The sequence below is a fragment of the Aulostomus chinensis genome, chromosome 3 (genome assembly GCF_037954235.1).
Source record: "Aulostomus chinensis isolate RoL2024-O1b breed Wild chromosome 3, RoL_Achi_v1.0, whole genome shotgun sequence".
Classification (NCBI taxonomy): domain Eukaryota; kingdom Metazoa; phylum Chordata; class Actinopteri; order Syngnathiformes; family Aulostomidae; genus Aulostomus; species Aulostomus chinensis.
In genome coordinates, this window is record NC_141322.1 from 28,887,549 (window position 1) to 28,913,556 (window position 26,008).

Sequence of the window (26,008 nt, forward strand, 5' to 3'; positions counted from 1 at the left end):
AAGACCAGGAGCTCTCAGAGTCACCTGGACCAGGAGGTCTGGACAACTCTGATTGGCTGCAGAGGGTCAGGTAAAGGTCGATCAGTTATCGTGAACTTAGAGAAGCAAGTTAGTGATTTATTAGGTCCGTGTTTCTTCGTCTTGTGCGCTTGCTCAGCCAATTCAACGCCACTCATGGTATTAAATTTAAGTGGAGAGGAAGTATCAACAAGGACCGACGACTCCTCCGAGCGTCACAGTCCTACTCAGCGATTCAGTTCCTGGAGATGTCCAAACCCTCAGTCATCAACACTCACGACAGTTGTAGTTTTCCAGTTTTAAGTTCAAGTGTTTTTTGTTGTTTTTTTTAATCGACGAGGATGAGAAATCGCAGACGTGCTCTTATCACCGGGAGTTGAAACATCTACACTCCAAAGACGAGCAGTAAAATTTCAAGAGTTCATTCAGGTTATTAACGGCAAACATCTGCACTGTAATGATGCCCAGACCTCTGTTCTCTCACTCAACCTCCCATCAGCCCCGGCTGCTCTGTCATGCCATCCGGTGCATCTTCAGGTCGACAGCTAGAACAATCAGTGGTTCAGTTCAGTCTACTACCGTCACCTCTCCAGCCCTGCAGGGGTCAGAGGTCAAAGTACCCACCTGCCCCACAATGTCGTAGCTCTGCCATCACCTGGATGACCAGGCCTCAAAAGGTGAGCGGCGAGATGGAGTCATGTGATTGGTCAGAAGTCATTCTTTGCGGAGTGATCTAGTCTTCAGACTAACAGGATTTACCAGCCATGTGAATGGCTGCTACTGTGATGATGTCGCAGTGACTTCCGGTGGGCAAGCGATTAAACGCGAGGTGGTTTGTGATGGAGGCTGGAGAGAGGACGGACACGAACGGAAGTCAAGTCGTAGCGCTTTATCTGAAGCTTCTGGGAGCGCCGCCGGTTTCAGAGGACAACAACGTCATCAGGAGAGAAAATCTCAAGTTTGTACGCATTGCTGGAAGACCCAAGAGGCTCAGGCTCGGTCTGAAATATCTAGACCTGAGTGCACTCATCCTGAAAGAGTAGGCATCTGTGACATCATCCTCAGAGACATCCCAGCACTCCTGAACACATCGTGGGTTGTTTTTGTTTGTTTGTTTTTTTCTTTTTAAACATCAGACGACCCTGACAGTTTGGTCGTTCACAGCTGCGTCCACAGCAGCTCAGGAACAGGCTCTCAGCCGTGAACGCAGCCTGTAACAGTGAATTCTTTTTTAACTCACAAGCGCGCACGCAGCAGCATCAGCAGCACCCCCACCCCCCTTCTCCAGTCCTAACGGAACATTTAGGCACATGGACAAACATACAACAAGCCACTTATGGCACAGCGGAGCAGCTCAGAGATGCTGGGACAGCCCAGTGACCCTCTGACCTCTGGTGAGGAGCCTGAAGGCGTCTCTGCTCTGTTAGTCGTCACTACTTCTGCTGCTTCACTTGGAAAAATCCTCTGCAAGGCTACAGTCACATTAGTCTCCTAGTGAATAAACTCGTTACCCACTTGACCTCAGAAAAAAAGAAAGATGCCATGTCACAGTTCATATGCAGGTAATAATAAATACTCTACGACGTCCCCATGTCCAAACATCCGTCTCTCTACTGGTGAGTCAGAGGTGACCTGGATCCACCAGCACACCAAAATACCAAACTCACACTTGAAACTGGGAGCAAATGTTCATACGACTTGGGTGTAATGTGACGTAGCTACGCATCACCAGGTTAGTCAGAGGAGTGTTAGACAACAACAGAGGCAGCTGAACCCAACAATCGTGAGTTAAAATAACGTGCTTCGTTCAAAACTAAAGTCATGTTTGCTCGGACGACCGTTCACGGTCAAAAGGTCCCAGCTCCGACTTCAAGGGTCAGTCAAACCAAATTACTAACACATATATACAACGAAGCGACTTGCATAATCAGATGACTTCCAACACGGCAGCTCGGCCACAAATACGAACCTAACAAAGAGAATAATTCATCAGCAAGTTGTCATTACTGAGCTCCGACAGGTGGTCGATCTTAAACAGCGGAGGACATAAAACACAGGTGTCAAACTGGTCCAGTAAAGGGCCGGTGTGGCTGCAGGTTTTCATTCCAACCGAGCAAGAGCAACACCTGATTCAACTTAACTCAATCAAGCTGTGTCCACACAGCTCATTTGTTGGATCAGGTGTTGCTTTTGCTCGGTTGGATTGAAAACCTGCAGCCACACCGGCCCTTTACTGGACCAGTTTGACACCCCTGACATAAAACATTCTCCAGTTTGTTTGTTTTTTCAATTCAACTTCCAAGTTTTACTGAATAAACAGTAAAACATTTATTCTGTTGCAGAGAAATCAAGATGTTGCTGTTTTGTTTTTGTAAATTTGGTGAACTGCCCTTTAACGACACTTGTTCCTGACGGGCAAAGAGGATGAATATATTTGACCTTTGAAATTAGACTGCCACCTACAGGAGAAAACCACGCCGTTCCGGCTCCCCTCTTCGTTCGCTGACCTTCTCTTCAACGCGTCTCAGGCAGCAAAAAGAAACTCTGGTATAAAATGACCGTCTGAAACTGCTGACGTTGACTTGAAGCGGAGGATTATGGGTATAACTACAGCCCCCTCACCTGAATACTGACCTGCACTCAACTTTGAACTGATAACTACAGTAACTCGTGCTCCAGTTGCCATGGTGATACCTCAGCGGACACAGTAGGACCTGGTTCTGCCTCGGTGCCAAAACCTGCCAGAGGTCCCGCATACATTCAGGAAATGACATCACAACCTGATGACCTGCTTCTGCCACTAACACTTCCACTCCACTTTCTTTTTTGGCACTTCACTGTCAGCAGCGCTGCCATGCACAACTAGACAGGGTCAGACACTGTTGCTAAGGCAACCGCGTCACTCCTATCAGGAAGTGCACCCAAACTTGCCGGCACCAAAGGAAGGAGCAAAGCCCCAAACAGGTTTTCTAATAAATACAAAATCATGACACCACAGACACGTTGGAATTCACCACCTGACAGGAGTGAAAAGTTGGTCGCCATGACGACGCAAAAGTTCTAGAATCGGTAACAGAAACATCTGTAGGTCGAGATGATGTAGTTGCTGAGCAGCAGGGATTCTAGACTTGTGGGGTCCGTCAGTGCTCGTCTTCACCGGACGATCAGACGGGGTGGAAGAGCAGCCGGCAATCGTCCCTCTCTGAAGCCGTGAAGATGCCTGGCAGCGGCGGCAGAGGACCGTTCGGCAAGGCTCCGCCGTTCCTCAGGTAGTAGGAGACGATTTTCTGGTCCAGACGCAGCTGGCAGGGGATGCTGTCAAATGGTTTGGGGTCCAGGTCCAAAATGGAGATCAAGTAGGAGAAAGCAGGAGGCCTGGAAGAGAGGAAGTCCCTGATCCGCCTCTGACCAAACAGACTGGAACAGACAGGAAGAGCAAGTGTCTGATTCACTGGTTTCTAGTCTGTGATTTGTTCAAGTCTCAGTGAAAATCAGTACTAAACTCACCCTTCATCATCCTCCTCTTCGTCACTGCTGGGCACCAGGGTGACCATGATGGAGCAGTCCTTGGCTGTCATGGCAACACGGTACTGATGGACCTGAAGTTAGAACAGGCAGGAGTCAGACGCCGACAGCTTCAGACTGACTCACTCCTAAAAACAGTAACCAGCTGCTGTTGCTGTGGGAGTTCAGACAAGGTCTCGTACTCTCAGTTCTGGGTGTGACATCACTAATCTGGGTCCAGTGTTACAACAGGAAACCAGTGTATACACACACACCGAGCTTCCTGTGTTACTGGGGAGTATTTGTTCTGACCTTGGCAACAGCGTAGTCCACTGAGCCGTCATCCTCAGTCGGACACTTCTGCAGTTTCCCCAGGAAGTCCTCATTGTAGGGTCCATCTATCTGCAGACGAGTTCTGCCAGAGGTAGAACGTGATGTCAGAGAACAGACGGAGCGCCTTAATGTGTTACTTCCTCAGGGAAGTAGTAGTTCGAGTAGTAGTACCTCTCCTTGGGGAAGTCCTGCAGATGCTGCTCCACGCGGCGGTACAGAGGATAAAGTCCTTCGATGTCCAAAGAGTCCAACATTTGAGTCTGAAGGATCCTGAACAGAACGCTGTCGCTGGGCAAACCCTGGGAGGCTGCAAACACGAGGGAGGCTCTGCTCAGACAACTTTAACAGATTCCGTTCAGGTGTTTCACTGAATTTCAAACTTTGCCAAATGGTGACACAAAGTGGTGAGCAAGAGTGAGATGCAGGAGGCCACATGGCTGCTCACCGTGACGAATCCTCTCCTTGTTGAACAGACTCTCCTCACAGGTACTCCGCCCTTCCGCTCGTCTGTCTGTCATCACGCCTCCACCTCCATTAAGCAGGGCGTTCACCAGAACCTGCACACACATACACAAACACACCCTCGATCACTCATTACACCCCAAAGTGACACCAGGTTGATCCGTGATGCATAAAGGAAGAAGGTTGGACCAGGATTTTTTTGAACTGCTACACACCCCTGCAGCACAAACAGCAGTGCCAGTACAATGGAGTTTCTGTCATTTTATATACCTGAAGGGTGATGTCATGGAACCATGAGGAAACACACAAAGTCTGTGCCATTGCGACAGCTTCTTCACTATAGGATGCGAGATTGGGTGGCGTGCATAGTTGACAAACTGGATCTAAACCACCTGGCATCAGTCAAAGTACCTGAATGAAGTCGTTCAGGACAGCTTTGCTGGTCATGTGACTGTTGATCCGGTTGTTTCCATACAGGAAGTACGGTCTGAGATGATGCAGCAGAGAGTTCAGGTCCAAGGAGTCATCAGTGCCCTCCGTGCTGCTGTATATACACTGACCCCCCTGAGACACACACACAGCTCAATATCAGCACCATAATCACGTGAAACATAATTACTCAGTCACTGAACTGAGACTTGAACGTTACTGGACTTCAGAGATTGACTGTGTGACACTGTTCCTCAGCAGCTCTGCTAGATGTTCCACGTGATGCAGGAGAGGAACAGATACTTGTGTTCTCACCTTGAAGATTTTGAAGTTATTCTGAGGTTCCTCTATCAGATTTCTGATGGCAAAGTGCATTCTCTGTCGGTTCCTGAAAGAGAAACCAGACGGCGTCGTGTTCACTTGCTGGCCGGCACACAAAACCGCAACACTTAGTTCCTACAGATTTCTCCCCAAAACTTTCTTGAGGACCTTTTTCGTGGCCATATATGTTGGAACATTTTCTGGTTGTTGCTGACATACAGAACCCCCCATGGGCCGTTTCCTACCTACATGTGTCGCTTCCTGCTAACGACATATAGGCTGCTGCAGCTGGAGACTGGAACCACTGAAAGGGGATCGTTTCTCCCCCAAGTCTGTTTATCAATGGTCCTTCTCACTGACTCGTGCTAGTTCCTTCCTTACGTCGGCTGGATCAGTTATGGAACTGTCGCATTTATTCCTGGTTACTTGTGATTGCCTATTTGTTTACTTTTACTTTTACGCTGCTTGCTAGCATGTGTTTGCTACCTGCCAGTGTTTACCACCATGCAGCCGTACGTAACGTTTGTTGTTGATCTTTTAGAAGTACAGGAAATGTGTGCAGAACATAGTTTGTGGTTTGGTTTCTGGATTAGATAATTCAGCAGGAATTCCCGCGGGGGCCACACTGCTGCTCTGCACCAGTGTTTAGCGGCCACTGCACTGGACTGCTGCTCTGTTTTCACGCCGGCGTACACTTTGATAATAGCCATCAACAGCAGCAGCTCTCTCACCCTGAGAAAAGGTCTAGAGGACAGTACAGGCTGCGTCTCTTCCACTTCCCGTTGGCCACCTACAGCGAGACAGACAACACAGAACCAGAGAAATGAGGAGTCGAGACGTGACTGAAACTACAAAACACCGGCCGCTCTGCAGTTGTATTTGCACATTTGTGTTATACTACTAGTTGTGCTGGAGTTCCATAAACCGAACTGAACTGTTAATGAAGTTCTGCAGTAGTAGTGCTCTACAGTAACGCTGCGATGTGGTTACCTTGTAGTGTTGGTGCATGCAGAAGCGGCACACTTTGGTCTTGATTTCTCTGCTGACGTGTTTGGCAGATGGCAGGAAGCCACATTTAGGCTAAAAACACAAAGCGGCAGTTGATTCTCACTTATACTTACACACACACACACACACACTTGACACTTACACACCCGATTTGTCGTTTAACTGAGCAAAGTTACCCGAAAACCTCAGATATCGGCACTAGAAACATCTGCACGTGAGCTCTGACAGACACCTGTGTGTAGGCGAGGTCGAGCCGGGGTTGCTGTGACGACGACCCACTGATGGGCTCGCGATGACGCTGCTACAATGAAGGCTATTTAATCATTGCTCCCTCTGTGATTAATACTCATGTATTTCAGACGACCTGGATCTTTACTCAGGAGCGCCAGGTTCACTGCTGCTGGTTTACCACACGGAACACACCAGCTCTTCCTTGGAGCAGCGCTCTGTGGAGGAAGTTCTCCTCTCTCAAAAAATGTCAGTGGTACGTGTGTGTGTGTACCTTGATCTCAATGCAGAGTGGAGGGATGTGTGTTGGCTGGTGGAGGGCTGGAGATGTCAGGTTGGGCAGACAGAGAGCACAGCCGCTGTAGATGTCCATCACTTTATCACAGCGCCACGCTGACACACACACGCACACACACATGCGCACTTTAAGTAATTCTACAGTGAAGATAATAATTCTAAATTCTATTTGTTCAACGCCTTTCATAAAAAACCCTCAACAAGCTTTACAACAAAGACAACAAAACGATTAACAACACGTTAAACAGAGTAAAACCCAGGTTGAGTATCGAGTTCCGCACGGTGGAGAATCTCTACCTGATACACAAGACGGAAATCCAATGCTACAATAAGAACGAGGTTTAAGAGGAGCAGCAGGGAGATGCTCCGCTCCCCCTCTGTCTGAACTGATGAATGCATCATCATCATCATCATGAAAAGATTCTGATCCCACGAGTTTAGTTGCAGTCTTACCAGGTCTCTGATGTTGAACTTTGATTGACAGCTGTCGCACAAACTCCAGGGGCAGTTTCACCACCTCCTGTGGAGAGCAAGAAATACAGAGTTCATCGTGGGACTCAATGAATGACTGTGCCAGAGCCCAGCACACCCCCCCCCCTTAATTTAGAACCAATAAAATATATCAAAAATAAATTGCCACTGTAAGCTGCCACATGCCTGTGAACATCAGAGCACATGAGCAGCTGTGATCTCTGACGGAGCTCCACATGTTGACAGATGCACCATTGTTAACTTTTCCAGTTAAGAATCTAAACTTGGACGGCATCTGATCTGTTCTTCACGAGCTACAGACCCGTGGCAGCGGAACTTGTTGTTCTGCGAACAGCTGGAGAACAGGCTGGTTTGTCTGCTGCAGCTAAGACTCCAACTTGAGTTCTGCTGCAGTTGCAGAAAAGCACCAGAGAAGAAGAGCAAAGGGAGACCTGTGGTCTCGCCTTCCGTGGTAACCAGATGGCAGTTATTTAGGTGTAGTAATCGGACCTGTTGAGTGTAGGCCTTGTTTGCCTTGTCAATGAAACTAAGACTGAAATCATGTTTATAAACGGCCCCGTAGTGAATGATGGCGGCGGCGCACCCCGCTGTGGATGAACTTCTCTCCCAGCAGGCTGCTCATCACGTTGGAGCTGAAGTCAACAATGTTCTGGATCTGCCTGAAGGCCTGCTCCGCTGTCTGAAACACACACACACACACACACACACACACACAGAAACAGAAGCTTACATAATCTGAAACTTGAAATAACGCGTCAAAAGTCACGTCTGGTCACTGAAGACCTCCTATCCTAAACTCACTGAAGCACAAAGCGCGCATGCACACGCACACACAAGCCAAGGGGCACTGAAGGACTGTCGTCAGGGCTGCCGGAGTAATCGCCTCATTTCTATTCATTGTAGGAAAAAAATCACAGAACGAACTAAAAAGATTAGGACGGCACGGTGGTGCAGTGGTCGGCGCTGTCGCCTCACAGCAAGACAGTTACAGATTCAAGTTCCTGCCCCGGCTGCAGCACGGGGTCTCTCTGTGTGAGTCTCCATGTTCTCCCTGTTCCTGCTGGGTTCTCTCTGGTACTCCAGCTTCCTCCCACAGTCCAAAGACATCAAGAGGGACCAGGTTAATCCAGACTCTAAATTGACCGTAGGCGTGGCTGGGAGAGCCAATGGTTGTCTGTCTCTATGTGTTGGCCCTGATGGACTGGTGACCTGTCCAGGGTGAACCCCGCCTCTCAAAAAGTTGCTCCACTGCTGTTACAGTCAGAGATGCTCTGGAGGTCATCATGAGGCTCCTAGTTCTGATTATCACCAGCAAGTTCTGTACGATGGAAAAAAATGATTTCTACCTCTAAAAGTTTGTGTTTTAATACATTAAAATATTTAACAAAATCCATTTGGACCTAAAATGTTCAATACTTCACTCGATCAGCCCTAAATAAGGAATATTATAACTCAGTACTAGCCATTATTTTCCCTCTCTCATCCAGGCTGAGTACTCACACCCTGCATGAACCCTTCGACGTGTGTGTGTGTGTGTGTGTGTGTGTGTGTGTGTGTGTGTGTGTGTCTGCCTCGGGGCTGGCGGCATCTGGCATGTGCTCGGTCATTTCAGGCTACATTATGTGAACAGCAGATCGTTTTTTTTCTGATAAAGAGAAGAAGGATGAGTCTGAGGGAACCGAATGAGCCTGCAGAGTTCACGTCAGCAGCACTGCTAGCACGTCTCCAGATTCAACTTCTCTATGAGGTAACTCTGATGTCCCCCCCCTTCAGCACCAGGCCAGAATTTACTCCTGGTACCAGCCATGGTTCAGGATCAGGTTCAGCTTCACCGAACCTGATGGCAGTAAATGTGGATAACAGGCTTCTCACATCTCGGACCTGAGCCACATCTCTAAATTTATTCAGAAAATATCCAAACAGATCTGTCGCTCAGGTTGTTCCCCGGTAATCCCAGCGTTCAGTCGTTCTAATCCCGTCACCAGGAGGTAGCGGAAGGTGCTCACGGCACGCCGGTGACATGGTGTCAAAGAAAAAGATGTTCTGATTAGAAGCAGTTTATCCATTTGGTTTTGAGTTCTTCTGCCACGGAGGTCACGTTGTCACGTGTTCTCTTGCTGCCGGCTCCCAGGACAAACCACGGGGCCCAACTTCAAGAACGCAGGTGGGGCGGGGGGAGCGACGCCTTCCACCTTCACACCCGTTAAAAATCAGGGGGCACACAAACAGTTCAGTCTCTCCACCGCGTGCAGATGAAAGGGGCTCAGTGGGGGAAACTGGCTCTGTGTCGTCACAGTCCTCTCTAGATGTACAAATTCTGCACGCTAGTTTTATACCAGCGATGATGAATTATGACGCACTGAACGTTTATACCAACTGCCCCCCCCCCCCATGCATCTCAGTGAAATATTAGGAGAACGGGACGATCAAAACACCCAAAGACAACAAGTTTCCAGTAGAAAACGGTTTCAGGTGCACAAACGGCTGGAAGATGAGGAGAGTCTGATTTGTCTGTTCAGAAGTTCGAGTGTGACACATCAACACTCCAATCAGCTCACGACACTTTCACTCCGTGACAGAGCGAATCGCTGAAATCATCGACCTGCCGCCCCTCAATCTGAACGCCATGTGATGTGGAGGAGATTTGACCCCATTCCAAAACGAGACGGATGACCTCATTGGGATTAGAACTGTGTGCTTCACTGAGCAGTGAGCCGGACCAGGTTTTCAATCTGTCCCCTCATGTACCTGCGGCGGGTTCTCCGAGTCTTCTGCCGGATACTTGAGCAGACGTAGAACTCTGGAGAGCTGCGGGAGAAGAGGAAAGAAGAAGAAGAAGAAGAAGCTCAGTTAGATGGGGAGGATCCGGACTGGCAGAGAGAATCCAGGAACGTCTCCAGCACCGTCCTGAGGTGGGATGAAACCAGCAGGAACCATAAATCCACTCTGAAACCTTCAGGGTGCGAGGAGCTGCCAGACAGGCAGAGTGTGTGTGTGTGTGTGTGTGTTTAGCATTTTGCTAATAGCTTCTTTTCTTTCTCTTTTTTCAGTTGAAGGGTGTGTGTGTGTGCGCTTTGTGGAGGCCGGAACACGTTAGACCCGAGCAGCAGCCCCCCCCCCACCCCACCGTCTCTTCTCAGTTTCCATTCTGGCAGGTGACACGTTAGACGCTTTGTTCTGACAAGTGTACTTGTAAATGTACTTGTTGGTTCTTGCGACATTCAGGAGGTTGGTTCTGGCGTGCCAGTAAACTCTCCTGTTTCACAGCTGATTCAAACATTTCTGTGCCTGCTGCTTTTAATGCAAACGAGCTGCAGCTGACCACGCCCCTCCCAGGCGCTGACCGTAACCATAGCAACACTACAATATACATGGATTAAAGCCCTGCTTCACCCATAAAGTGTATTTTGGCTTCAAAAGGACTCACAAATGGTTGTGTTGAGCGAACAAAGACATTTTTCTTTCCTGAATAATTTGTTTGGGGCTCCAGAGGTCAGAACTCACCAGTTGTGCAGGTTTAGCTTGAAGCTAACAGCAGAACCGATATACTGTTAACAACTTTGGGAACACATCGTCAGCTATAATCCACATTTTATTTATGCAGTCCTTTGCTCAGTAATCCAAAAAACACTTTGAATTCAGCTAAAAAGAACCCCCAAAAACTTTGTTTTGGGTGAAGTATCGTTTTTAAGAGCCATTTGTGATCCAGAATCCAGCTGAAGTTCAAACACCGAAGCTCAACGTGGCTGACCTCCACACTCACGCTCTCATTCTGACTCTGTCGAACCATCACTCTGAATTGTCTCGACCAAAGTTCACCTCAGAAGGCAACGATGTGCGACAGACTAGCAATCTGTTCACATCCACTACCTAGACTTTTAGCGATAGCGGGTGCTAACAGTCAAGGAAAGTATGAGGTTTAAGCCAGAGATCCTCAACGAGAGCAAAACATTAGCAGGAAATGTTTCAGCGGCGTCAACTGTCCCGCCCCAGCCCGACTGTCCCGTCCCAGAACCTTGCAAGTTCCACCTTTGTCTCCTTGTGAATTTTGGTCTTCACTTGAAGGAACACGCGAGGTCCTTCCTTGTCCTATCCTATTGTACTCTTAGAACAAGGTGAGACACAGTGGAGGACCCCAAATACCGGCGGGCTCCCAAGCAGGTTGTCCTCGTTCAGGGTTTGCGAGACGGTGGGCAGGACAGTCGAGCGCAGCGTCAGACACGATTCGCGTGAAGTGCAACTGTGCAACAATTCCACACATTCCTCTCCATTTTCCTCAGTCTGAACATCACTTTATCTGTGAGGTCGTTTGACTCGTTGCAAACCCACAAATGCCAGTTTTGAAGCCAAGATGAAAAATAAGTGAAATGTCATCAAAATGACCTCACAGATTTAAGATTCTAGATGTGAGGTTTTACAGAGACGGTGGAAAAGACGAGGCTGCTCGCGAGGCTGCCAACGGAAAATGAAAAACGATCTTGCTTGGGAGGAAGTAGCTGCATGGCTTATTATTATAATTATTATTAATATTATTATCATTGTAATTGTCATTCATAAGGAAGCTGATCCTCACTCTGCTCTCTGGAAATGAGAACCCGTTTGTTTCATGGAATCTCACGCTGGTTCCAAAGGGACCTTGAGCTGACAAAGACAACATCTTTCTCCTCTTCTTATATTATCTGTGCCGCAGGTTCTTGACCACAGAGACGCCGTCATAACCCACGCGCAGGCGTCGGCCGGCAGCGGGACAAGAGCCCGACTGATTCATCGACCAGCTGACTACGTCTGACAAGTCTGGCATCTCTCAGATGTAGAGGATTGTGTGTAGGTTGGTTGGTGAGCGTCAGTCTGGAATCTTCCAGGGGTTTTTTTTTGTTTTGTTTTTTTATTGTAATGCAGAAAAGCTGCGATGGCACCCTAGGACCAGCAGAGAGCGCTCAACTCCATCACAGCATGGTTTCTATCTGTCGCCTGCTTATTCCTTGGAGAAAAGGGACTTGCTGGTCTCTACGACGAGGTGGGAAAGGGGTGACATCGATATCGGTCGTATAACATCGGCACTGCCAGAAATCCAACATGGCGCACCTTCCTTGTTGCATTCACTAGCTTGTTGACCCTGAAGTGGTTAATATTACAAACCTGTGTAACTACCAGTAAAGTTACACATACTCACTGCAAAACCCAACTATTGCAGGGCTAATACTGCGCTGGTGTCCCGCCAGATTGGAAGTTGAAAAGACAACGTTCATCTCTTGACTCTGCAGCTGAGAACACAGCATCAGGGTTTGTTTGTTTTATTTATATATATATATATATATATATATATATATATGTAACTGGTACATATTAAAGGTGAAGTATTGCACACAAAAACCCACAATCACAATTCAAGCAACACCATAAGCTTCAGCTGAAGCTCGGGGCTTGTTAGTGGTTCAGTCGAGAGCAGAGGCAGAATCTCAGTGCATTTGATGAATCAAGTGTGTACAAACGTTTCAGCTGACTGGTTCCTTTTTCCCCACTTTTGAGAGAAAGTTTCAAAACACTAGTTTCCCAGTTCTCCCATCGCCACACGTGATCCTGGAATCGCGCTCTAATCACCAAGGCACCGACTTTCCCACTCAAAATCGGAAAACAATCACAATCGATCATCTCTTCCGTTTTTTTTTTCTTCTTTTTTTTTGTTTTTGCAAGCGTTCATGTGTAACGTCTACGAAGCTGCTCAAATGACGTCATGGCTTCACACCACTTTCACTGATTGCTCAGTGACAACAAGACCAGGCCGGTGTCAACAACACGTCTCCCCAACAGCCGCTGACAGGGGAGTGTCAGGGAACCCGTCCAGGTCTGCTGGCGGGGGCTCGCCGGCACCGAGCTCAGCTTAAGAGCCTGCCTGTCTGCTACGAACCTGGCGTCAGGCGGCTCCTGCCAGCCAGTAATTTAGCCGTGAAAGTGGCTTCTTTAGGCGTGTCACCTGCTAACACAACAGCCGGAGCTGCTAGCGGCTAAGTCAGATTAGCTCCCCGGTAGCATGTGAGGAATTTACCCTCCAGTGACTCTCAGCCAGCCGGTCAGTCTGTGACTCGGACTGGACGTTAATCCACCTTCATTTACAGGTCGCGGTTCTTTTTTCGCGTTAGCGGAGTTTTCAGACTCGCTGTTTGACTCGGTTTCATCAACTTAACAACTTTTAACACAGGACAGCTAAAACTAGCCAACCAACAGCCTCCTGGCAAAGTAACTCACAGTAGTTGTCACTTCACTCTATGGCCAAAAAAAGAAAGAAAGAAAAGACATTTTCCGAATGTTTTCTACAAAGTTTCTGTCAGCAGAGACACCGAGTTGGTGCCCGTTAAACATGTCAGGCGAGCCCCGGGTGCCCCGACCGCTCCGGCTTTGGCCGAACTTGGCACCACGTTAGCCGAAGAGCTGACTCACCTGTACGTGTGAGACCACCAGGCTCTTGTTCCCTTCTCCGTGATACTTCCAGTCGTTCTCGTCCATTTTGTCCAGTTCCATCACCACCCACCCCCCCACCCCCCGAAGACGACAAGCTCCCGCTAACGTCCAGAAAGTGACACGCGACGAGACGGGAACATGCAAGTACTCCGACTGACGGCACCGGGCTGCTGACAACGGCAGTTCAGGAGAACCAGGACCGACCGATCGACCACTGCTGCCCAGCCACCTACCCACCACAGCCTACTTCCTTCTACCAGCGTGTTCTTCTTGTCACTGGGTCAACGGTTGGCTGCACCCGGAGCGCTTTACTGCCACCTACCGGTGCGGAGTTGAAGAACGATGAATACAAACAGCCTTACTTCCGATTATTCTCCAAAATAAAACCGGTATCAGACAAGACTACGGCATTTTGCCTGGAGATTTCTCTTTATGAGTCCAAAAGAAAAAAATAAGAAGAATTGAACACAACATATAAAAAGAGACAAGAAAGTTTTCCAATTTAATGTTGGATTTAAAGAAAATCATCTTTTTCTGACAAAACATAGCCTTGCCTAGTCATTGTATTGCATTTGCCAAAGAAAGCACTTTTTTATTCATGTATGTGGGAAAACTGATTTAAATATGTGGAATTTGAGTTTAATCGTTTTATCAAACAAATTTTAAACATTGTTCGTGATTGAAGTCTCTATTCTGATCTTGATTAAGCTATTTATGATTTGTGAGGTGATCTTGTTATGTTTATTTTATTGAGATATCTTCTTTATTAATAGTTGTTTTTTTCCATTATCTTCACGAGTAACTATTGCTGCTCTTTATTGGACTGAAGGAACAGAACGACTCCACAGTTTATGGCAAATTTTCTGCTTTTATTTTAGCCGTTTTCCGGTCTCACACCGACTTCCTCTGGTGTCCCGCCTCCCCCACTGCGATTGACCAGAACTTGAGGAAACAGTTGTGATTGGTCGCCCGGGGGGGAGAACGTACTTTTTTGCCGGCGTGACTGATGACGTGCGAGGGTCCAGAAGTGGAAACATCGAGTTGATCATATGATAAATGAGTAATGTCTGCACTCACGAGATAATCCTTCCTTAACCGGTTACAGTCCTGTTGAGAGGAATTCACCGAGCCTCTTACTGTGTTTCCCTTCCAGGCAAATTTACTCTTCCATTTTATCCCAATCCTCTTTTTTTTTAACTCACTACACTAAATTTAACGATGTCATTTCATTCCTGAGATAAACTCAACGAACTGAACGTTCCCACCGTAAATGTGTCTTCCTCCATTTTCTTTCAATCGTCTCAAAACTCCCGAGATGTGTCAGTCGTTACGTGTTCAGACCCGAGCACAGAAACGCACAGAAGTTCGTTATCTATAAATCAAATTGTTTTAATACGTATAAAAACAAGAAGAAAGATGATACACACACACACACACACACACACACATCCACACACACACAATTCAAGACACAGGCGTTCTATACAAGATGAATCCTACAAGGACAGCAGATCTCTACTGGGACACCTCGGCCGCTCGCCTTTGCCAGCTCCTGCCAGGGACCCGAGCCGAGGAGGTCCCCCGTGATGCCGAGCTCTGGCCGGGGGGAGGAAACGGCCTGCACACCAAGCAGGCCGCTTACTCAAGTCTGTACGTGACAGCAGTGTCTCTGTGTTTGGGCCTGCTGGTGCGCCTCCGCTGGCGGACACAGCGGCGATCAGTCCATCCCTCCTAGGTCGTGCTGTTTATACGACTGTGAGACCAGACCCCCTGCAGAGGAACACAGGTGCCGTCAGTCACCGCGGAGCCCTGCTGCCACGCTTCTGCTCTCCTACCGTCAAGGGGCAAATACACTTGAGCGTGCTGCTTCAACTGATGCGTATTTTTCTGAGTGATGCACTGTGACCCCAAACCCCCACCACCACCACCACCCCATAGACTTACATTGTGAAAGAAGCCGCTGAAAGAAAGAACAAAAGTTGTCACACAACCCTCATGAAGTACTTCGCTTCACTATCGCAATTCGATTGATTTGGTCTGCTGACATCAGAAGCAGAAGTTAATTTTTTGCTGTGATGGGTTTAGTTGTATTTGCTCATTTGCGCCTGACCAGCAGAAAGTCTTCGCTTTAGGCAAAAATTCTACGTATTTACAGAACCTGGTTTGCAGTTTAAGTCCAAAAACGCCGGCTTTCCCTCTCAGTCACTCAGACACAGAAACACAGCAACAGAAAAGACAGCAACGCCGCTGCAGACGCACATTCATGTCACATAACATGCCCAAGGAGCGAGGGGGGGGGGGGGGAGCGGGGGCAGGAGGGTCAAAGGCCAAGCAGGAAGTAGACGTAGACTAGCCAGCTAGCCCGCGGGGAAACAAGCTGCACCAACCCACCGTTAGCCACTCCAGCACCCGTCTGCCAACCACAGGCCGACTTCATCCGAGCTCCAATGGTGATGAATTAGTGAGAGTGAGGCTGACGTTAGCAGAGGTTTCACAGCTATAAAGACACAGTCTGGCAGGAGAACAACTCTGAGGCGCTGCTACTCTCCTCCATTGTTTGGCGTCAACGGCACAACCAGGGGTCTAAACGACTGTCTGTCAGCCGCTCCGTCATCAAGACCGTTAACGAGCCAGAGGAGGAGCGTAATGGGCGTCTGTTGTTGAAAATTATCTAAATTTACCCTGAAGATCCACAAATGCTGGTCCTTCCAGGGTCTGTGTGTGTGTGACAAAGGGGGACAGAGGTGTGGCTGTTTGAGGCCCGGCATTCTGAAACACGCACGCGCCCGCGCGCTAGCACACGCGCTAGCACACGCGCTCACTCCAGTGTCTTGTAAAACTCTTCAAACTATTTTCTTCACGAAACCTTTTAGAAATGTTGATGTGGATCTTTCGCTCGTCCTGATGTGTCTGTCCTTCCTCTGTGCTCCTTCTTTCTGCCTCAAGTTTGTTTGTTTGTTTTTTTTGCTGCGGTGAACCAAAGTGCTCCATGAACGGTTTATTATTCAGGTTGAACAGTTTTCACGTCATTGATACGTTACTGCTTGTCAACTGTTCACAGTGCTTTTAGTAACTGATGTATGAAGTTCTGCCAGCGTCATATTAATCTATCGCAGTATGATGCAGTTAAAGCAGGCATGAACTGAAACTATTCGGGTATTTTGTTGTTTTTTATTAGATTTTTAGATTTAGATTTTTAGACTTTTCTTTCTTGGTGCCTCTGGGTTGTTTTTTTTTGCCAAATGAGAAGAGCAGCAGATGTGAAAAAGGCTTAACAAAGCCCACAATCAACCAAACCGAACCAAACGGTGCTGTTGACTCCTCCAGGCTGTGGCTCTACAGTGTCAGGGAGATGTGCAGTTGTATGGGAGGTGGGAGCAGCACGGGGGGGTGGGGGGATGGGGTGGGGGGTGCTTTGGAGACAGGCTGGGCTGGTGTCAGTCACACTAGCAGGGCAGTAGGACTAGCAGAGCTACCAGACCCAGCAGCGGCAGCAGCAGGGGCAGTAGCATGCTTACCTGTGGCCATGGCCCCCTCTGCCCTAGCCTTCATCCCTCCTCCTCCTCCTCCTCCTCCTCCTACTCCTCCTCCTCCTCCTCCTCCTCCTCCTCCTCCTCCTCCCAGGCCAGAGCTGCCCAGGGCCTCCATGGGGAAGGAGGACCGTTCACCCCTGTAGGGCTTGGGCCTGAAGGGGAAGTCTTTGTCTTTACCTTTGGAGCCTTTGGGCCGGCCTGCTGTCTTCTTCTTGGACTTGCCATCCCCCTTTACACCCAGTAGGGGGTGCACTTCTGAGGGGGGAGACAGCAAAGTCACAGAGGTCAGACTTTACAACAAAGCCACATGACAGAACTGGTGCTACATCGGCACCATATTGTTTAGAAGCTGTAGAAAGTGACAGCTCGTCACTGTGACAGCACTTCAGCGACACAGAAGTTGTGACTTGTGTTTATATTTCTTGCAGTGGTCTGAGCTCTCACCGTCACTCGGCACCCCCTGCAGTTCGATGGTCGTGGTGCGGGCCTTCTTCTTGGTTGGGCCCCCTTCAGATGAGGGCTGCCGCTGTTTCTTGTCCCCGCCAGCTAATGCATCTTCGGGGCCAGCAGACTGAACCGAGGCATCTGGCGGGGGGCCGAAGGGGTTTTCCTCTGGGTCCTCGACCTCTGGAGCGATGGGCAGGTAGAGCAAAGCCTTGTAATCCTCCAGCTCCTCGTCACTGCAGGGCACAACACAAACCAGACTCTCAGTAGCAGCAACATGGACAGTGTCAATTCACGTACCACTAAGATTCAATTTTTATATCCCAAACTTAGCAACGAGGCTAGTCGTCATCCGTTTTTTTCCTAAACGTTCAAGATTTCAGGGTAACGTCGACGCAGGTCTGGACTGAGGGATGCTTCAGACGCACTCCTCTTCCTACCGTTTTCAGACACGTACTTATGTACTTACATGTGTTTACTGAGAGCTCACTGTGTTTCCTTGCTGTTAACCTTGTTGATGACTCTCGTTCTTATTTCACATATTTGTTTGATATAAATGTGACAAAATCGTGTGGAGGGGGACAAACATGGTGTGAACGTTGGTGGTTGAGAGCAGCACAGACAAGGAAGCTCCATCTGGGGTGAGCGAGCGATCGGCACGGATGCGACGTGGAAATGTTTTCCTCCCTCACCTGCTGCAAAAAGCCACTATGGGGTCGACTGTGGTGACATCCACTTCTTCATCTTCTGCCGCGTCCGCACCTGCAGCATGGCGACAAGTTTTACATCTCAGACGTTTAGATCAATGCAGAGGAACCAGAGCGACCAGCAGAACCTCCCTCCCAACCTCCAACAGCAAACCCACCCACCCCCCCCCCCCCCAAAATTCATTGTTATTGAGCGACTGAGAAAACAAGAGAAAAATGGAGCGTTGTGAATTGAATGAAGATTTTTTCTCCCAAATATTCTGAAATTATTTGTGAAGCTGAGCCTGAGGGGGTCCGACAAATGAAGAGAGACAACAGGGAAGCGGTACCCGGTGGTTCAGAGTCCTCTCAGTGGGTAAAGCGAATGTATCTGGAGAGCCTGAGGAGAAACTCATGGTCTTCACAGCCGTGGTACACAGTAAAAGACCTGAAACTACTGACAGTAAAACCGTACCAAGTCAAAGCTGTGGGTGAAGCCGTGTGCGTGTGTGTCTTTTATCTACCTGTCTGCTCAGGTTCACTCTTGTCTTCGTCCTCTATATCAAATTCGGACTCTCGCTCCTCATACTCCACGTTTTCATCCAGTTCTTTGAAGTCTGGAGCAAAAGCGCTCCAGTTTTCCTGCAGACAAACGGTGAATTCACACAGCAGTCTCACGAGAACCTGTTCCATCCACCAAGACCGCTTCATCAGAGGCCACTCATTGTTACCAGGATGGAGAAAATATCTGGAAACACAAGAAAACCCTTCATTCGTGTCTACTTACCACTTGGTTCTGGGCCCAGATGGAAACCACGCCACTAGAGATGGAGGCAATGATTGGACGGACAGGATGCCACTGAACAAAGGTGAGGTGGGTAAATGATCTGTAAACAATATTGTCCCTCAATATCACCGAATTGTATTTTTGCCGTCCTTACAGCCACGTCTAACAGCAGCTCTCCTCTGGTTCCATGCAGGATCTTGACCAGGTTTCCGATGCTCTTCTCCCAGATGTAGAGGGCGTGCTGCTTCGCTGAGCCTGCCACGATGTACTCACCGTCTCCAGAGAAACAGCAGCGCTTCCAGGGAGTCCTGAACACAGACAAACAGAGCAGGACACCAGCAGACAACCGTCACATCTGGCACTGAGGTGGCGAGCATACAATGTTCAGTTGCTGAGGAGAGACATTCACACATATTCAAAGGAAGCAAATTGTTTCCAGCAACCGTTCCATGAACAGGGCTGCAGCGATACACTGATCTCGCGATGCGATACAAGATATTCAGCTCACGATACAATTCGACGCACTTGCATCATTTTCTGAAAGATTTTAAAGGGACAAAGGGATTTCGGTGACATCTTGTGAGTTCCATTGACTTGGATTGAACTGAAAGCATCAATTACACAACATATGGCTCTGACTGGCAGCTTGCAAGCGCTGGACAAAATGAATCAAAGATGTGGTGAGAAAATTAGTTTCATTTTTTTGAAACTGAGTGCAAATTGTAGCTTTCAAGCTTTTGAAAAGGAAAGTGAACAATGGAGCGTTAAAGTGCAGCCAGTGGCCTTCTTTGGCAGCTTTTTAGCTTGATACTGAACACAGGAGGAAGCTACTGGCCAGTCCAGCCACCAGGTCAACTAAAAATAAACCATGGCAGCCAAGAATTCAATTCACAGGTGACTATAGCATAGCGGGGCTCCATCGCGTTCACCATGCGGCTAAAGCCGGTGTTCTCCAGCACCCAATAAGGTCTCAAATCCTTACAAATAAGGTCGGCAATGGACTCAATAATTTTCTGCGACCTCGGTGAAGAAGATAGGAACTTGTGGCAACAACCACCATCACGGTCCAGCGTGGTTCGTTTCGGGTCGCGCCGCAGCTTCTTGGGCTCGGTCTCAGTTAGCATTCCCTTGTCCCTGTGATGACGTTCCAGGTGGGCTCGCAGGTTGGTGAACATTTGTGTGACACGGCTTACAAACCGCCATACTTTTGTCTAAATCGTTGCTTTCCTTTTTGTTTTTGAGCCCAAAATGCTCCCACACATCTGCTTTTAAGCGTGCAGGCGCTGGGTTTATACTCGCCGCCATTCTCCTGAATCTCTCAGCTCTAACCAGACGAGAAAGGCGTCCGCATCTGGGTTACTAGAAATGCTCTACAGTGACACCAGCGGCTGAAGCTGCTCTTCCTGCAAAGTGCGGGACAGCCATTTGAATAGGAGCTTAATGCATAAATACTGAAAAATCGATTCTCTCTGGGAAAACAAAACATCGATATATATATCACAGAATCGATCAAATTGCTCAGCCCTATCCATGAAAATGTTTGAACTGGATGAATGTTTCAATGCTCCCCGCGTTTAAGAAAATACTCAAGACCTGCTTACTGGCAGTTCTGTACCGAAGCTCTGCATGGCTCAAAATGTCAGGCTGAAACATCTCCAGCTGAAAATCCAACACCAACCACCTGCTTTATGGAACTCACTGATAAAACCAAAAGCTAGACTGGTCACATTTCTCCCCTCAAGTGCAACTCCCTGAATACCTGATGTGTTAAGTTGTTACAAAAACATCACACTCCTGAACAAAAACAGAAAATGATCATCAAATAATTCCTCAGTGTTTCACAAGTGGGTAGTTAACGACTGGTAACTCCTTCACTGTTGTGTCTGGAGGAACTGGAAGCATTTCGCCCTGGTCTGCTCTGTTGTTCAACGTGAGCCACTTGCAGCACAAGGAGCTGCGACTGTACTCTGGTGCAAAGCAGCCATCGCAAGCTCTCAGAGTCATGAAGCCCTGGCTGGCCTCCTGACGCACGTGTGACGACAGGAGCTACCTCCCGCTCCAGGTGTTCTCCCCGTGTGTGAGCGTGGACACACTCTACTTTCTTCTAAATCCAACAAACCGGTTCCAACTGCCGAGCCACATTCATGAATGAGGCAGCACAACCGTGATCCCAAGCAGCAGAGACGCAGCATCCTGAGGGGACGCACCTGTTGACCAGGTCCTGTAGTTTCTGCATCGGTTCTGGTTCCCCATCTCGGCCACAGGTCAGAATCTCCCTGCCGTCATAGACCCGGATGATTCGGTCCGCTGTGTTTATGAGGAAGCAACTGCAAACAAAAATAGTGGCGAAGATTCAGAATTTGAGGAAGACATGAGACCAGTGTTGCTCCTGAGGTTCTCTTCTTTTTTAGATGGTTTTGACCACGGTGGCGTCCAGCCTGCAAGCTCCCGATGATGATCCTGTAAACATACTGGAACACTGATCTCTTCTGTAGCAGTTAAACTGAGGACACACACGGTAGGTCCGTCACCATACCATTTTAAATGCGGTAGTCTCGTCAAGACTGTCCAGCATGGACAGACAGACAAGACGGCTCGTTGCCTCTTACCTGCCCTTGCGTGCAAATTCAATGGATTTGATGGCGGTGGTGTTGCTGGTACCAGTGGTGACTCTGAAGGAAGCCACCAGCTCCTGAGTGTTTGTGTTCAACACCAGAATCTGAAACAGGCCAAAGAAGCACTGGACGTCACTCAGGAAACAGGTCAAGCAGTCAGGGTAAAACGTGAGGGGTTCAGATAAAAAGTCGATGAGGTGACAGAACCTGCGTTGAGGAACGACTGCCTGGACCTCAGTTTTTGTTGGCGCTATTATTACACAGCAGTGCTGCCAGAGCATCATGTTGTTTACACTAGAGGGGGAAATCTTAACCTGTCTTGAATGTACAAGAAACATTTCATTCACATCTGAGGAAAGAGCAGGTCACACATGCCAACCTTTTTCTCAGTTCAGTTCCAATTACTGGTGCTGTCTGAGGACAGCTTTGATAGAGAGAGAGAGAGAGAGACTGACCTTTCCTTTGGCGTTTCCTGTGTAGATGTATTCGCCCCGCCTGTCGAAGGCTGCCACCACATTCAGATCAGAGTCATCGTCCACGGGCAGGACGACATGTTTGGAGTCTGATAAAGTCAACAGGACCGGAGCTGACTTCATGGGACACACCAGCACTTTGTCCCTAAGAACAAGCACATACTTCTTACAACTCGTCCACTCAAAGCAACTTCCAGCAGCTGATGTCACTGCTGACCTCAGAGCATGTGACCAACGACTGATCCTCAGAAAACATCAGACCTAACAAGTCCAGAAAGATGCCATCAGGTCACTCACATGTCCCTGGGGTGGTACTGCAGTTTCAGGATGGGTGAGGGGAAGCGGAACCTCTGGTCACAGTCACCAGTCAGGACGTCCCACTGTGAAACAATGTTGTCTGTGGAGGCGCTCACCAGCTTGTGGCCGTCTCGACTCCAACTGCACGCGCGCACACGCACACGCGCACACACACACACACACACACACACACACTGTATTCAGCACTGTGTAGTTCATCATTTGATGTTATTCATGACCCAGCTCTCAACTGTGCGCATGCACTTGAGATGAGTGATTGTTCTCACATAAAAACCTTGTAGCAGAGAACTGAAGGAGACGACATCAAAGCCTCTCCATCAGAACTTGGCGTGAACCTCAGTGTAACTGATCGCACAGCACGTCTGTTGACATTAACTTGGATTCCAATTTTCCTTTTGAAAACAACCTAATTAAACATAATGCACTTTTTTTTCTTTTTTAAATCAAGGTGACTTGTGAGGACAAAGTCTACAATGGAGCAGATAAGAGACCTACGTGGCTTTAGTGTGCGCGTAGATAAGATGGGACACTGGCACACAGTTCAACGTATCTCTCACCATAAAGAGCAGACCGGGTGGATGTGTGCGCTGATGATTTTGGCAATGCCTCGTGTGAGAAAGTCCCAGATGACAATGCGTCCGTCGTTGCAGCCCACAGCCAGCAGGGTGCCCCAGCGGTTGAAGGTGCAGGTGAGAGCCATGCTGATACAGTCCAGGGTTCCATCTGCCTCCTTACAACACAAACACAGCCAGAGTGGTTTGGTCAAAGATGAAACTAAGTGTGTGTGTGTGTGTGTGTGTGTGTGTTTGAATGATTTTTCAATGTATAACTCTTAACAGCAACTTCTGCTAAACTCATATAAAAGATGACACTTTACCTCTGGATAGTTCTGCCCGAACGACTCTAGGAGAGCAACAAAGAGATGCTGATAAAAACACCTGACAACAGCGTCAACATCCTTACATGAACACCAGCTAGCTGAGACACACAGAACTGCTATCCACCACACATTTTAATACTCATGAACAAGACATGTGTGAACAGGATATCCAACCGCCACAAGCAGAATAAGTAGGATTTCTCAGCCTTCTAATAGATGAACACGCTGGCCAAGATGTGACCTCGAGGCCAAGACCTTATTTGTCAATCTAAAAAGAAAATAGCAATGATTTCAGTTTTTCCCTCCATTCAGACTTGTTAAAAGATACCAGACTTAATGAATGAATGAATGAATAAATAAAACACACTACAACGTCAATGTTTCCCCATTTCTGGTGGCCCAGCGTCCCTAACAGCTGTTCATTCCTGACCCCAGCATCTCGCGCTGACGCAGGGTCAATGAGGCGTATTGACGACGACTAACTGCTAACGTTGTTTCGTGGTACTGAATGGAATGAGGGATCTCATCCTGGCAATGTCCCACAATGTAACTGTACCGGCTAACATTAGCTAACCGCCACTTATCCGTTTTCATTGAACAATATTTGGTGAACGTACACAAATTTCAATCAGAAATATGAAAATGTCTAAGTAATCAATTTAAAGCCATTGGGTAAAAGAACATTAGGGGGTGACTGCTTTAAGTAGAGTGATTTTAGTTCAGCCAGTATCGCGCTACACCGTGCTAGGCTAACTTCCGATGCTAACCATCACAATCAAGGCAACGCGAGACATACGGAAGAGCATTAGCATGTAAACCAAAAAGTTTTCCTCGTTACCGAGCAGTTCGAGATTCATTGTTGGACGACCAGGGATCCAATGTTTCCAAAATAACTCGATTTCACGGAATATGTCACTAGATTTCACTCGTATTTACTTCTGCTGCGACTGCCGGGAGACTGGCGCCGAGCCTTGAGTGAGGAAGGACCCCAAATAATGTGTGACGGAAAATATGCCTGAACGAAATACGACCTTACAACGCCGTCGTCTAATTTAAACCCTCCTCAGTTCAAAACCGCGATTTCATCATTCTGATGCTTCGGTTTTGATGTCTAACCTTGATTTTGCAGTATCAGGTAAATGCACTTCAAGGCGTTGTGTTGTTGGTTGTTTTTTTTTTCATTTACAGAAGAAGGCACGTTATCCTAACATGTTTGGGACATCATAGCCAATTTGGAGTGATCACACTTTCTTTTTCTTCTTCTTTAGATTTGATGGCAGCACCCCTGTAGTATAGAGAACAGTGTTCCATGCACAGGAAATTTCCTGATGCCTAAATCACGTAACTATGATTTTAACCTCGTTCTTCCACTCAGCTGCAGGTTTTGGAGTGTGCACTCCCCCGGGAGCCAGGCAGCTATGACAAGAGCTCATTTGCTCTGAAACGCAGGGAGGCACCACATCGTCTTTTACAAAAGGAAAGTGTGTAAGGGTGTCCCACAATTCCTTGCAGCACCAGCAGCACTTAAAGCAATGATGGCTTGACTTTTGGTGAAAATAAATGACTAAAATGAGAGAGAGGGAATGAGGGGCATCGTGTACGTTACCATTGCTTATTAAGGCCCCACCACAATGACCTGTTGATCAGGACGGAGGCGTGGCAGTGGTTTCCAACAGCGCCTGAGTAATGTTTGCAGCCCCACCCTTGTTCCCACATGTGATCCCTTCTGGCTTGCAACAACAACAAAAGAATAAATAAATAAGGAGAAGAAAAAGAAACAAGATGGCAATATGAAAGCCCGCAGAAGCAAAATGTGCGGTCACACTGGCTACTTCAGTTTTGTTTGTTCTGTCAGAATAAACGGCTGCAATGGGATTAACAGGTAGTTTACCGCTCAGGTGAGGCTGCACCTCCCATCAACCCCACCACCAACCCCTACACACACAACTTGCTTCCCTTTTACAATCAGGCACCTGAGACCTGGATCTTCTTCGCGTTGCTGTCATCATTGCATTGTTGTGCGGGGAGGCTCCCAGCAAGTTCTCTAGCGGGGGAACGCCAGGCATCAGCCAGCTGTAGTTCTCCTACAGAACCCCCAATGCTGGTGTTGCAATTTCTGCTAAATTCCCTCTTGATTTGTGGTCTTGCTTTAACAGGCAGTGTTTGTGCTTTGTAAAAGTGATTTATGATCACTAAGTTGGACAAATGACATATAAGACAAGGTCATTGTTAGGACGGCGGGCAGAGAGCGGTGCGTGCCGTCAACAACCGAGGCAGCTGGTCCGCTGCTGTCAGCTTAATTACGTCTACTCTCTTCTGTGGCAATGAAACTCGCCGCCAACGTCATTAAGCTGCCTGTGACCTTTGACTCTCAACTCACTAACTTTACAGCTTCAGTCCAGACGTGACTTCACGCAGGCGTGTAAACATGAGAGCAGCACCGGTCCGCTCGCCTTCAGGTAGTAGGGACATTCACACTCACGCCACACAAAGACACACAGAACTTCAACCTGAAAAAAAGTTTGAGCTGATGATGATGATGATGATGATGATGGTGGTACAGGATCCGGAGTTGGATCCGGAGGTGAAGCTGCATCAACCACCCACAAGAAACTTCCTGTATTCACAATAAAAGCGCAAGATAAAAACAGACGGGCAACTCATTTCATGAAGAGCAGAAAAAAGGCAGCAGAAGCTTCAGAACGTTTGAGAACATTTGAA

General features: G+C 48.0%; 2 protein-coding genes across 4 annotated transcripts; both read right to left on the reverse strand.

Moving 5' to 3' along the window:
* Positions 1-2,212: 2,212 nt before the first annotated feature.
* On the reverse strand, positions 2,213-13,826 carry ippk (inositol 1,3,4,5,6-pentakisphosphate 2-kinase). Its single transcript, XM_086200171.1, has 14 exons — positions 13,531-13,826; positions 9,841-9,900; positions 7,676-7,771; positions 7,054-7,120; positions 6,578-6,696; positions 6,058-6,147; positions 5,799-5,857; positions 5,062-5,134; positions 4,729-4,881; positions 4,301-4,412; positions 4,027-4,162; positions 3,835-3,937; positions 3,526-3,617; positions 2,213-3,435 (listed from the first exon to the last, which is right to left on the reverse strand). The coding sequence occupies exons 1-14, from the start codon at positions 13,609-13,611 to the stop codon at positions 3,183-3,185; spliced, it is 1,494 nt and encodes a 497-aa protein (XP_086056297.1). The 5' UTR covers positions 13,612-13,826; the 3' UTR covers positions 2,213-3,182.
* Positions 13,827-14,933: 1,107 nt separating this feature from the next.
* On the reverse strand, positions 14,934-24,289 carry rbbp5 (retinoblastoma binding protein 5). Of its 3 annotated transcripts, XM_086200170.1 has the most exons (15): positions 24,126-24,286; positions 23,285-23,310; positions 22,965-23,137; positions 22,387-22,527; positions 22,072-22,234; positions 21,611-21,720; positions 21,209-21,328; positions 19,156-19,309; positions 19,002-19,073; positions 18,739-18,856; positions 18,221-18,290; positions 17,529-17,764; positions 17,262-17,339; positions 15,496-15,511; positions 14,934-15,321 (listed from the first exon to the last, which is right to left on the reverse strand). In XM_086200170.1, the coding sequence occupies exons 1-15, from the start codon at positions 24,142-24,144 to the stop codon at positions 15,297-15,299; spliced, it is 1,521 nt and encodes a 506-aa protein (XP_086056296.1). In that variant the 5' UTR covers positions 24,145-24,286; the 3' UTR covers positions 14,934-15,296. The 3 variants fall into 3 exon arrangements, with proteins under 3 accessions (XP_086056296.1, XP_086056295.1, XP_086056294.1); XM_086200169.1 differs by lacking the exon at positions 15,496-15,511 and having other exon boundaries at positions 14,935-15,321; XM_086200168.1 differs by lacking the exons at positions 14,934-15,321; positions 15,496-15,511 and having other exon boundaries at positions 15,518-17,339; positions 24,126-24,289.
* Positions 24,290-26,008: the final 1,719 nt, after the last annotated feature.

What these genes read in the sequence shown, in the direction of transcription:
- rbbp5 (XM_086200168.1), bottom strand. An exon ending in TCGGGCAGAACTATCCAGAG is followed by an intron (nt 23,138 to 23,284) that starts GTAAAGTGTCAT and finishes TTGTGTTGTAAG; the next exon opens with GAGGCAGATGGAACCCTGGA. An exon ending in CTACAGGACCTGGTCAACAG is followed by an intron (nt 19,310 to 21,208) that starts GTGCGTCCCCTC and finishes GTCTGTGTTCAG; the next exon opens with GACTCCCTGGAAGCGCTGCT.
- ippk (XM_086200171.1), bottom strand. Translation starts at nt 13,611, where the DNA reads ATGGAACTGGACAAAATGGACGAGAACGACTGGAAGTATCACGGAGAA. An exon ending in AGAAGTTCATCCACAGCGGG is followed by an intron (nt 7,121 to 7,675) that starts GTGCGCCGCCGC and finishes TGCTCTCCACAG; the next exon opens with GAGGTGGTGAAACTGCCCCT. An exon ending in CAAGGAGAGGATTCGTCACG is followed by an intron (nt 4,163 to 4,300) that starts GTGAGCAGCCAT and finishes TCGTGTTTGCAG; the next exon opens with CCTCCCAGGGTTTGCCCAGC.